At 48.0% G+C, this 13,640-nt stretch overlaps 1 protein-coding gene across 1 annotated transcript in view; it reads right to left on the bottom strand.

Annotated features, from left to right (window-relative positions):
• Positions 1 to 13,640, bottom strand: part of FAM184B (family with sequence similarity 184 member B) — an 80,054-nt gene that overhangs the window by 35,555 nt on the left and 30,859 nt on the right. The window contains 5 exon segments of the mRNA XM_036280297.1: positions 1,272 to 1,382; positions 6,879 to 7,085; positions 7,639 to 7,778; positions 9,544 to 9,679; positions 10,428 to 11,180. Of these exon segments, the coding sequence (XP_036136190.1) occupies positions 1,272 to 1,382; positions 6,879 to 7,085; positions 7,639 to 7,778; positions 9,544 to 9,679; positions 10,428 to 11,180 (1,347 nt within the window).

Here is a 13,640-nt window from a genome sequence, read left to right on the forward strand (position 1 = left end):
CATCACTCGGCTGTAGAAACCACGCAAATACAGTTCTGCCCCCAGGCTTCTCCCGCCCCATCAGCCTTTCTCCTGTCTAGAAGTAACCACTGGGTCAAGGTGGGTGGTGTCATTCTCACGCGTGCTCTGAACTGAACTCCGTTATTCCTAAACATCGTTACTGTTTTGCACACGGCTCTGGATTCTTCAAAGCTCCCCAGGAGGTGGTGATGCACAGTTTAGGCTAAGGAACCCTTTCGTGGGCTCCTGTGGGTGGCAGGGTCAGGGCTCATCTGGAAGGCGTGAGGGAGGGCAGGGGAAGCAAGGAAAACTCTTTACATTTTTGTTTCCATCTAATCAGGCTCAGGAGTGAACCCCGCTTCCAGCCCCTTCTCCTTAGTAACAGGGGCAACAGCTCCTTTAAACTTTGACCTTGGTCTCTGGGTGGTCTGGACAGGGCGAGGGGCATGAAGCAAACTCTGTTGTTCATCTGGTCTACATCCAATGCCTACCCCTTCCTTTCTCCCTCCCCTTTCCCCACCACGGAGGCCTGACAGCTAAGTCCTTGCTTGCCCAGGCTGGCCACGTGACACAGCTGTCAGCCCTGGGCGCAGGAGTCAGCTGGCTTCTGCAAAGGCTTCCTGATGCCCGCTGAGGTGGGCAGGCCTGCTCATCACTGCTCCTCCCTGCTCCTGGTTTCAGTCTGGACCTGACAACTGGACCGGCAACAGACCCTTGGAATCTGCGCCGACTTCTCCATTCGATGCAGCAGGCCCAGGGCCCAGGGCCCGCGGTACTTCTAGGGGCCGGGAAAATGTTTTAATTTCTTTTAAAATCAGAACAAAAAAATACAGCCTGGCTATATTAATCTTTATATGAATGCAGTCATAAAATATTATTTTTAATTTTAATTTTTATTTTTTTTTGGATAAAGGGAAGAGGCCCAAAGAAGTGACAATGAACCAGGATGCAGGAGAGCAGAAGAATAATAATCTACCAGGCTTGGTACCATTTAGCCACAGAATCAACACCAGCAGCCTCCTGCCTCCTTCTCTCCTGTGAGACATTAAATGCCTCCTTGACAAGCCTCTGTAAATCAGGCTTGCTGCTACCTGCAGCTAAATTTATGCCCCTGAGGCAGCTTTTTTGTTATGCTGAGGTCCTTCAGTCTCTTCCGAGGATGCTGAATGTATAAGGTCGGGCATTTCCTGAGATTCCTGGCATCTCAGTGAACCTGAAACTCGAGGGCCCAGAATCATACCCCCCAAGCACTGCATTGATTTGGGACTCACCTGGAGCAGGGAATTCTGGAGCTTCACATTTAGGGCTGCTTTCTCTTCTTCTAGCTGCTTGACTTCATTTTCTGATTTCTTCTTCATTTCCTCCAACTGTGCTTCTACTTCCTAAATGATCATTGGGAGAGTTAGCCACACCAGGCACAGAAACGGACAGGACACAACCTGCCTTATTCCCAAAGGGGTCTAAAGAAGATTATGAGAGTCATAAAATATTGTAAGGGAACATAAATTAGAGATACAAGAGATGGTCAAAAGAAGTGTTAAGTTTGTATCATGAAGGGCACATGCCCAGGTTATAGATATATCTGCCTTTACTATTTCCCTTCATATATATATACATCTGAAGTGATATAATAGCATTTGACGGCAGACCGTGATAAATTAAAGCTGTATGTTATAGATCCGAGAGCAGCCTCTAGCACATCCCTCTCGGGGAAAAAAAAAAAAAGGCTAGCTAATAAGTCACTAGTGGAGATAAAAAAGGAAATACAAAAAATATTAAATGAAGAAAATATAAACAGAAAAAGAGGTAAAAAGAAGAGAGAACAGAAGTGGCAAATAGGAAAAACAGCAAGAGGGTAGACAGTGATAATTACATGAATTGTAAATGATCTAAATGATCTTCGAAAGTCAGAGATGGCCAAAATGAACTAAGGAGTAAGATCCAGCTATACCATACAAGCACGTTGAATAGAAAGACACAGGTAGATTAAAAGGAAAGAAACGGATTAAAACAGACCGTGTAATACTGACCATAACAACAGAATGTCTATATTTTTATCAAAGTAGACTTCAGGACAGAAATTTTTCACAGATGATTAAAGGACCAATTCATCCAAAAGACATAGTAATTTTAAGTGCACATACATCTAATAAATAAGTCTGAATTTATATAAAGCAAAAGCTAAGGAGAAATATAACATTTGACCATTTAAAGTTGAGATTTTAGTACTCCTTTCTCAATAATCAACAGAACAAGTAGGAAAAAATTAGCAAGGAAATAAAAGACTTGAACAACACTATCAACCAACACAACCTAGTCATCATTATAGAACACTCCACTCAACATCAGCAGATCTATATTCTTTTCAAGTGCACAAGGACCATCCATCAAGATAGACCATATTTAGGCCATAAAACAAGATGAATAATTGAAAAGGAATGAAATTTTAGAATCCATTCTTTGACCACAAGGAAACTGAATTAGAAATCAATAGCAAAGAGTATCTGAAAAGGTCCCAATATTAAGCAACATATTTCTTTTTTTTAATCCTCACCCGAGGATATTTTTTCATTTACCTTCAGAGAGAGTGGGAGGGGGAGAAAGAGAGAGAGAGAGAGATCAATGTGAGAGAGACACATCTACTGGTTGCCTCCCGCATGATCCTGACCAGGGCCGGGGACCAACACAACCAAGGTACGTGTCCTTGACCGGAATCAAACCCGCGACTCTGGTCCGCAGGCTGGCGCTCCAACTGCTGAGCCAAATCTGCCAGGGCTAAGCAACATCTTTCTAAATAACCAACAGTATTTTTGGAGTTGACAGAAATAGAAAGTTGGAAAAAAAATTTTAGAAAATCAATCACATTAATTATTATTTAAAGTAGAAAGCAGAGGCCTAGAATGCTTCGGGGCGACTTCTCTAAGGTTTGACAGTCAGTCTGTTTCCCCAGACACAGTGCTTCTCACACACCGACTTGAGTCTGGTGTTGGAGGCATGTCCTGTCCCTCCACCCTTTTGTAAGTTCCTTGAAGGCATGCTGTGATTCCTGTAGCCCTCCATTGCTCAAAACACCGAGTACATATTCAATGAACGGTCAACCAGCAGTGACTAGATAGTGGCAGGTGAGGACCCGAAGGCTCTTCAAGGCCCAGGGCAGTATGCATTTCATTATGTCACGTAGACAGAGGACAAATCTTGGTGTCTTTGAAGTCAGGTAGGCCTGATACACATCCAGCTCTGTCATCTCTTAGCTGTGTGACTCTCAAGTTACTCAATCTCTTGGTTCCTCATGTGTGAAACAGGAAAATCCCTGCCTGCTGGGCTGAGATAAGGATGGAATCAGGGCCTAGAAAGTTGTCATTCCTTTTGGCTGCTCAGCATCTGATCCTCCACCAGGTGTCTGGGAAATCCTCCATCTGATACATCAGAGCCCTCCTTTTATCACAGACCCTGGAAAACCACACCCACCTTCCCAGACTCCCTTGCAACTAGGCCTGGGCACGTGACTGAGGCTCCACCAATCAGACAGCCCACCCCAGAGTTTGAATCAGAAGCCATCCACATGCAAAAGCAGGAGGCACGCAGATTTGGCAACTTCAGTGTCCAGGGCAGCAGGACCGGTCATTCTAGAGCCGTACCAGCCAGTGGAATTCTGTGATGATAGAAATGCTCTAAAATATACTAGCCATTACGGTAGCCACTAGCAACATATGGCTACTGAGCACTTGAAATGTGGCTACTTCCACCAAGACACTGAATTTAAAATTTTATTAAACTATGATTAATTCAAATGTAAATAACCACATGTGTCTAGGAGCTACCACGTGAGACAGGTCATTCTCCAGACCATGTCCAGGGTCTGGTATTGGTGGTGTCAACAATGAGAACCGTAGGTCTGGGTTCAGGTGGTGGGGGGGGGGGTGTCCTCATCAGTTTTGCAGTAAATTTGGACATTCCTGGCTGGGTAGCTGCCCAGTTTCCTGGCCTTCCAGAAAACTACTCATTACTACCCGTTGTTAAATTCCTTTTCTGCCTACACTGTCCAGGGCGAGAACGTGATGCTTGCCACCAAGAACCCTAAGTGATCCGCCCGAGATGGGGATGCAGCAGCCCAGGAGGCACTCAATGCATTTTCCCCGTCTCCCTGGGAATCGATGTAGGCAAGTGCTTAGTCTAGGATGTGTACTCTGTTCTGCCTGTCAAGATTACGTGATAATAGCGTCTGATTCTGTGGACACAGAAGACACACAGGCCTTCTGGGTCAACTTGAGCCCCTCCCCTGTAACGACTTCTTGAGGTTAAGGTAGCATTTAGGATACACAATATACCCACAGCAAAGGACTCAAAGAAATAGTGTGCTCCTAACTCTAGAGGGGGAAGATACTGTCTATTTTTAGTCCATGAAACCTAGATTTGGGGGCCTCTTCAAGGTATTATCTAATCAGCATGGCCTAATTTATATCATATATATCCTCAGTTTATAGAAATGACCAAAAAGTAAAAAAAATACCCCCCCATTACCAACCCAGGAGGAAACATAATTGATTTCTACGTGATTCATTTCTCAAATAGACTCATGCCCCCTGATTAAAGCTGACGCTGGATTTCTGCACTCAGGGTCAGGCTTGGCTGACTGGTTCCCAGGGCAACCTGCCCCTCCCACTGATTGTGGCTCAAGATGGAACAGTTGTTCCGTGAGTCTGAGAACAGGATTTGTGCAACCAGTCACAGCTTATGGGGAGGGAAATGCTTTCAATACAGCTGCTTCCTCCCCAGCACAGGGTGGGAAACCCTGGGTTCGAGGGTCAGGCTGTCAGCTTTTATTTTTTTATTTTTTTTATTTTTTATTTTTTATCCTCACCCGAGGATATTTTTCCATTTTTGTACAGATAGAGTGGGAGGGAGAGAGAGGAAGGGAGAGAGAGAGAGAAACATCGACGTGAAGGGACACATCGAGTGGCTGCCACCCACACGACCAACCAGGGCCGGGGACAAACTGCAACCGAAGTACGTGCCCTTAGCGGGAACCGAACCCGGGTCTCTCCGGACCGCAGGCCGACGCTCTAACCGCTGAGCCAAACTGGCCAGGGCAGGCTGTCAGCTTTTAATACTGCCTCCACCACTCACTGCCTGTATGAGTTGATACAGACCCTTTGCTAAGCCTCAGTTTTCTTGCCTCTAAAATGGGGATATGAATACCCATTTTGTAATACTGTTTGAAGGATTAAATGTGTTCATAAGAATTAGGTGCTTTATTAGTGTAAAGTATAGCGGGTACTGAATAATATTATCAGACATGATGTCACACAGTGCACATGGGAACTAATCATAGCCACTGTTTATTGAACTTTCATTACATGTTGTGCACTGAGCTAAGAGTTTAGATATAATACCATATTCAATCCACATAACAAGCCTTTGAAGTATGTAGCCTTATTTCAAAATCAGGTTTCGGAAAGTCAAGTGACCAGTCCATGGTCACACAGCTAGTGGGAGAGTTAGGACTGGTCTGGGTCTTTTACGAGTTCATTTATTTATCCCATACATGTGTACTGAGTACCTACTGCTCATAACCATCACACAACACTGCATTCCTGAGTGACTTACGATCATCTCTCAGGGAAAACTCAAAGCGAACGGTACAGGCTCTTGGTTACAGAGAAGCTTTCTTGCAGTGCAGTTGGACCCCCTTATCTACAGTCTCTCTATCCATGGCTTCAGTCATCCACAGTCAACCACAGTCCAAAAATATTACATGAAAAACTCCAGACATAAACAATTCACGTTTTCCACTGTGTGCCACTTTGAGGAGCGTGATGAAACCCGCACCATCCCACTCCCTGCTGCTGGGATGTGGGTCATCCTTTGTCCAGTGTTTCCACACTGTCTCAGCTCCCCACTGTTTACTCAGCAGCCATCTGGTTATCAGACCCACCATCTGATATTGCAGCCTGCGTTCAAGTCACCCTTGTTTCACTTATTAATGGCCCAAAGCCATTCATATAACTTTCATCGCAGTATATTGTTATAACTGTCCTATTTCATTATTAGTTGTTACTCTCTTACTATGTCTAATTTATAAATTAAATTTTATCCTGGGTATAAATGCACAGGAAGAAACATAGTGTATGTAGGGTACTGTCTCAGCCATCCACTGGGGTGGGTCTTAGAATGTGTCCCTTGTGGAAAGGGGGCGATGTCTGTAATTAAAGCACCACCTGTGTCCACAATAATATTTACTGTTTTTCTAAAATATTCACATATGTTGTTTGCTTTCCCAGCAAGATGGAAGAGATGAGGCTTTGCATTTCTCCTGAGCAGAAAGCCTCTCCCTGGTGGGAAGTTGGAACAGCACCCAGAGGCGGGAAGTCCCCCACCGTGCCCGGCCACGGATTCACTACCCGCATCAAGGCCCCCGGCACTAGGATATGCTTTGCGGGTTTTTTCACATGGATCACCTCACTTAATCCCTGTACTCTACGAGGCGCTATTATCGTTACGTTTTACACATGAGGCACTTGAGACTCACAGAATTTCTCTCCGAGGGCCCAGGTTAAATGGGGGCTAGGGTCACAGAGCCGGAAGGTGGCAGAGTTGGGACTGGAGTCCAGGCCATTGGCCAGGCCTGAGTGTCTGCTTCATGTTCTTTCTCTGTTTTTGCTGAGTGGGGTTGGCTTTACATCAACGACTCCAGGCCCACGGTCCCAGGGTGTCCCCATCTCTTCTAAAAGACCCCGAGCCCCCTCTGGACAGAGAGCTAGCTTAGATGTGTACACAGCAGGAGCTCAGTAAGTGTTTGAGGAAGGAAAGAAGAAATACCAGGGCAAAGACGGGAGGAGAGGACAGGGAACAGAACAGCGTCCGCGCAGGGGCCTCACCGCCTGCAGCCTCTTCCTCTCGGCCTCCACGGACGCGCGCACCGACTGGATCTCCGCCGTGTGCGTCTTCACCAGGTCTTCCAGGCGCCTCACTAGCTGCTCTTTGAGACGTTTCTTCTCCTCCTCTGTCTGGTGTTTGATCTTGCGAAGATCCTCCTCATACTGCTGCTTCATGTAATCCATCTCCACTCGCGCCTCCTTGTCGGCCTATAAAAAGAGACAGGGCCTTGTAAACCTGCCTGAGTCGGGTGACGAGAGGGAACCGCTGTTTCTCTCGTGCAACTTCTACATTGTTTATGTACTGATTTTACAGCCCGTTTCACAAGGTGCAGTAAAATTCATAAAACTGTATACTTAGCATTTGTAAGAGACTTGACTTTATGCACCACTGGAAAAGGGCTCTTTGGAGTCATGTACCTATCGTCACAGGACCAGATTGTCAGGCCCATACTGTCACTGCATCCCTGAGCTTTCTTGGTTTGGACTGGGAACACATAGTGGGAACACTAAGCAAGTTTCCATTTCCTAGGAGTCGCCGATAAGGACTTGGCAGAATTCTGTACATTCTCAGTCTCCCAGTTTCAAATGACATGGCGCTGGCGGGAAGTCACTGGAATTCGGACCCACACAGCCACCCCCAGAGCTGTGGCACCTGCTGCTTCCTGGTGGCTCCGTTGTGGTCGGGGATTGAGCTCCACCTGAGGCTCGTTCTGGTAAAGCCTCGTGCGTCTTCTCCACCCCCAGGCTGGGCACACACTACCTGTGTCTCTGTGCCTCCTCTCGTACACGGACACTCCTTGGGCAAGTTCTCGTCCTGCTGAGGACGGGGACGGCGGGCCTCCACGTCGTTCGCTTTCCGTAAGACTTCGTTCTCTGGAATTCGCTCTGTCTTCCTGTCGTCTACGAGCAAAAGGCTCAACATCATTTGGAATGCCCTTGGCCTTGGTCTCCGTCCGAGTCCCCATTCCGCTGTTCAACGACTGTGCCCACCAATCCCCTATGTGATTCCTGCTGCGTGGCCTCCTGCCCTCGGGCGTGGTCGAGGTGGTGACCGCCATCTTTGCTCAGGCAGCACCCTGAGTTCAAAGAGTTGTCCTGCTGTCCCTTCTTTTTATTTATTTAATACTCACTTGAAGCTACTTTTCCACTTATCTTCAGATAGAGTGGGAGGGAGAGCGGAGGAGGGGGGAGGGAGAGCAGAGGAGGGGGGAGGGAGAGCGGAGGAGGGGGGAGGGAGAGCGGAGGAGGGGGGAGGGAGAGCGGAGGAGGGGGGAGGGAGAGCGGAGGAGGGGGGAGGGAGAGCGGAGGAGGGGGGAGGGAGGGGGAGAGAGGAAGAGGGAAGAGGGAAGAGAGAGAGAGACATTGATGTGAGAGAGACACATCGACTGGTTGCCTCCTGCACGACCTTGACCAGGGCCGGGGACTGAACCGCAACTGAGGTATGTGCCCTTGACTGGAATCGAACCCACAACTTTTGGTCGGTGGGCCGATCCTCTAACCACTGAGCCAAACCAGCCAGGGCCTGCTCTCCCTTCTTAAACTACTCATCTTTAAATTTTGTGACTGTGTTTTCCATAGGTTAAAAAAATTGAGCATGTTCCATAGATTAGAAAAATATGCGCATTCGAAGGATTTAAACTGAAAGGAATTTAAAGGACAAGACAAAAATAAATATAACTAAAATTGCCCATTTTCTTCCCATAGGCCTGAGGTACTCATTCCCCACTTTAGAAACCACTGCTCTAAACCCTGCACACCTCTGGTTCCAACTCAAGCTCTCCCCCTCTGTACCTTTCAAACCCGGCGACTCCCCTCCCCTCTCCCCTGCTGCCTGGGCCACGCCCGTGATACCAAAGCAGCTGGGGCTGTGAGGTGCCGTCCCAGCCACTCCCTGGAGGACAGCCCGAGTTGTCTGCCTTTGTTATCCCCCCACAGTGTCAAGCTGGTCGCACTGTGGGTACTCGAGAACTTTGTGATGAGGGGGCCCAGTGGGAGGCACTCTGCTGCCCCATATTCTTAGACGCTGCCCCGCTCCATCGCCAGCCAGCTGCATTGGCCTTGGCCTGGCCATTCACCCCTCTCAGACCATTTCCTCATCTGGAACGTGCGGCACTCACACCACCCACCTCACAAAGTGACAGGGATAAGTCACAGTGTGAAATAATGGGAAAAGTACAAAGTGTGTGGTGGTTCGCAGAGGAGAAGAGGGGTGCGGGGAGGACGAAGAGGGGAAAGGGTGGAAGAAGGAAACTAGATTTCAGGTGGCAAGCACACAGGAGAGTATACAAATGCATGAATGTACAACTGAAATGTACATAATGCTATTAACCAGTGTTATCTCAATAGATTAAACTTTTATAAAGTATAAGGTGTTGACTAAGGGTGGGGGAAAGCCGGTGCTGAGAGTTTGGCACTGTGGTGGGCCTGGTGGGGATGTTTGGAAGGAAGTGGCCCTTTTGCATCATGCCTCTGAGACCTGGCCTGTAGCAGCACTAGGTGTTGGCTCACCTGTGTCCTCCAAGGGCCAGACTGGCCCGCCAGGTGGGGCAGATCAAACTGCCCTGGCCTCCACTCTGCTCCCTCAACAGTCTCCAGGCTGCAAGTGGCACCAGGCCAACCTGGTGGCTAAGCTTCCCCCGTAAGGACGTGGTTTAGAGCATCTCACCGGTTTTCTGTGTCACGTGACATTCCTGCAGCATTAGTCTGTCTTTGGCCACGGCCAGCTTCTCCCCAAGTTTCTTCGCAGTGCTTTTCAACTCCGAGTTCTCCTGTCGAGCCTCCTTGAGCTGCACATCCAGGTCCTAAACAGACAGAAGGGATCTCATTTCTCTGGTTACCGTTCTACGTAGAGACATCCTCTTTACCCACAGCTAACATGGACCTGAACATTGGGGAGCGCACAGCACAAGCCCCCAGTCTCTGGAAGTCGGTGGCTGAGGGTTCATCAAATCCCTAGTCATACTCCGACTGGCTGTGTGACCTGGGGCAAGTTACTGAACCTTTCTGTAGTGAGGATCAAATGAGATAAAGTATCTGAGACAGAAAACATGCTCAGGGAGTATAAGGAATATTAGCCCCTGCTGCTCTTAGGGAGGGAGCTCCGTAAGTCTGTGGGGCTCACGTAACTCACTGAATAGTCTGGCTCTCCACAAGCACAAAGTCCCAAGGATTTTAGGATGAGCAAGGTCTTTAGAATGAGGTCAACCTGAGTTCAAAGTCTTATTAGCTGTGTGCCCAGCTAGGCCAGTCCTTGTTAAGCCTCTCAATTTCAGTGTTGTCTTCTCATCTGAAAACTGGAAGTCTAAGCTCTCTGAAGCCAGGGACCAAAATTAGCTCACTGGGTGTCTCCTGCCCATAGCCCTGGCCTGGCACGCAGTAGGTGCTCAGTAAATATCTGCTAAATAAGCGTGTTTGGACTCCATGGAGATCATAGAGCTCACGGAGGTAGAAGTTAGGAGTTTCTCTCGGTGCCTGACACACAGTAGGTGTTCAAAATCAGGGGCCATGCTCGTTATCCCACTGGAAAGGTGGGGAGCGATCCTGCTTTACCTGAATCCTTTCCTTCAGCTTCTGGGCATACTTCTTCAGGTCACTTATCTTGCGACCTCTGTGCTCCAGGTCCCCTTCCAGCTTCCTGACCTGGGCCTGCAGGGCCGACTCCTGGACCTGGAAGTTCTTGCGGAGGTCGGTCTCCTTCTCCTGCCACTGCCACAGGGCCTCGCTCACCGACTGCTGCATGGCCTGCCGGATGGCCTCGTTCTCCCGCTCGTAGGTGGCCTGCAGCTCCTCGGCCTTCCTGGCGTAGTCCTTGCTCAGCTGCTGGTTCTCCACGCGCAGCCGCTCCACCTCCAGGAGGACCTCCCGCATCTCGGGGCCGGAGCTCGGCTCTGCCTTTGGGTCAGGGCTCTCCTGGGACAGCCGGCCCCACTGGGGAGCCTCGTGGCTCATCAGGTGCCGGAGCCTCTTCTCGTAGTCAGCCTTGAGCTCCAGCATTTCCTTGGAGAGGGTGAGGACCCGCTCTGCGTGCTCCGCCTCCACCCTCAGCTCCCTCTCCTTGGTCTCCAGCCTGCACGTGGCCGACTGGGCCAGCGCCTCCTGGGTCAGCCTCTTCTGCAGCTCCAGGGCGCCCTCCAGGGCCTCGATGCGCTGGAGCAGGGCCTCCTCCTCCGCGCGGCCCTGTTCCTGCAGGAGCCTGGCCTTGGTCTCCGCCACGGTGCTCCGCATCTCCTCCTGGTGCGCTTCCCGCAGCGCCTCCATGCTGGCCTCGGCCTCATCCTGGCGGGTGTTCAGGGCGTAGATCACCTGCAGGAAAAGCCAGAGCCCAGTGAGCGGAGGAGTGCCGGTGTGGGAGGGCGACGGGACCTGAGGTGCTCCTCCGCGGTGGACTCAGGCCGAGCCCACGAATAGCACCCGAGAAGAGGGTTGGTGTGGAACTTACTTATTAGAAACCATCCCAGGAGAAACCAGTAAGGGGACAGGGACGGGGGACAGGGTGGAAGCAAAGAAGGGGGGGTGATATGACAAAAAGGCCCACAGAGGGTATCTGGGGCAGCATTTCCTAGGGGACCTCTGCAGTGCTGGGGACCCAGCCAGGGGTTTAGGGCTCTATTTGCTCAAAAAGAACACTGTGGGATGCAAAACACTAGAAAATAGAATTCAGCAGTACATGAAAAGGATTAGACACCATGACCAAATGGGAATGCTCAGTTGATCTAACATCTGAGAATTAGTGACTGTAATGCACTGCATGCAGAGAATAAGGACAAGAGAACAGAACAGAGGGAAAAGGCCACACATGGTCTCCAGGGACACGGGAAAGGCATTTGACAAAACCCAACACCCCATTCATGATAAGAACACCCACCAAACTGGAACCTGAAAGGAGCTTCCTCAACATAATAAATGGAATCTATGAAAAACACACAGCTAACACTATACTCCACTGGGAAAGATTGCTTGCTTCTCCATAACTTCAGGAACCAGACAGGGACACTTCCTTACTGTGTGGAGAACAGAATGACGGAAGGCAGGAGCATGGTGGAGCCCATAAACAGCAGGTATTCATACAGAGTAGGTACTCATACACAGTAGGTAGTCAGGCAGTCATTACACAGTAGGTACTCATTACACAGTAGGTACTCATACATAGTAGGTACTCATTACACAGTAGGTACTCATACATAGTAGGTACTCATTACACAGTAGGTACTCATACACAGTAGGTAGTCATTACACAGTAGGTACTCATACACAGTAGGTACTATTACACAGTAGGTAGGCATTACATAGTAGGTACTCTACATAGTTGGTACTCTACATAGCAGGTACTCATACACAATAGGTAGTCATTACACAGTAGGTACTCATACACAGTAGGTACTCATACACAGTAGGTACTCTACATAGTAGGTACTCACTTAATGTTTCTTCCTTCTCTCACATTATCCCCTCAAAAGGAAACATCCTTTGTTTTGGAGACACAATCTGCTTCTCCAATCCTCAACATCTGAAATTTTTTCACATATTTTGAACAGACTCACCCTTTCCTGGGTTTGGTACCTCCACAGGTCACCTGGCCACCCATCTCCTGCTACCTGTTTGCTTTCTTTAACTCACCACCTACTAAACTAAAACATCAATGTGAGTGGCCCAAGCCTCATTTATAAATCCACCTTCTTAGGAAGAGGCCAACTGCAGAATCCATCAAGGGACATGAATAATTCAGCAGGCAAGAGAAATACTGAGCAAGTGGGTGAGTCTTCCCAGTGGCTTTAGAAATCCACTGCTAATGGTTTGATTTCAGAGAAAATTTCAGCTGAGGGCCTGTTAAGGTCCTGAGGGTTGAGTACTGTAGGTTTAACAAAGCTGTAATGAATGGACTCTGGGCATCAGATACTGAGGACTTTCCATCGAGTCGCAGCAGGAGTCAGAAGCGAAATGGAAAAGAGAAAAAAAGGAAATAATATTTGTTGAGTGCCCAGAGTATAACCTTCAAATAATAATAAATACACATTATTTTTCAATTAATCTTCTAACAATTCTACAGAGTGGACATCCCCAGGCTTATCCTTATTTTACAGATGAGGAAACTGTAAAATACACATTGGTGGGGTTAACTTAACACTTGGGGGTGATATAGCAGGGTGCTGGAGCTGCTAGTCCTAGATTCACACTGTAGCTCCACCACTTTCTAGCTGGTGACTTTGAGTAAGTTATTGAACCTCTCTGATTCTGTCACCTCATCTATGACATGGGAGTAATGCCTACCTCCTAAATTTGTTTGGAGATTAAAATGACATAATAAACCTAAAACCCTTATCAGCATTCCTAGCACAAAGTAAACACTCAAGAAATGCTGTCTGTTGTTATTTTTACGATTATTCATAGTATTGCCAAAAATAATGTTAAGAATAAACAATAAAGTAACGTTAAAAATAATGCTAAAAAAGTGAGGATGCTGGGATTGAAACTCAAGTCCTTCTGGATCCAAAATTAAAAGAAATGGAACCATAATCTTATTTAGAAAAAAAGCTGGTAATAGTTTTTCATTAATATTTTTGCAGCATTTACTACATGCTAGGCACTAGAAAAACAGAACAAATAAGATCATTCAGTTGAGGGGCTTATAGGCTAGCAGGATGTTGATTGCATTATTTGCCCACATTTCCCCCCTCCCCCACCCCCTCTCCCCTTCCTTGCCACAATCTTTCCAGTCAGTGGACAGCACTTACTTTTTTCCCCCTTTTGGGCTTGGCTGTGTGA

The sequence above is a fragment of the Molossus molossus genome, unplaced genomic scaffold, assembly GCF_014108415.1.
Source record: "Molossus molossus isolate mMolMol1 unplaced genomic scaffold, mMolMol1.p scaffold_m16_p_1, whole genome shotgun sequence".
Lineage (NCBI taxonomy): Eukaryota > Metazoa > Chordata > Mammalia > Chiroptera > Molossidae > Molossus > Molossus molossus.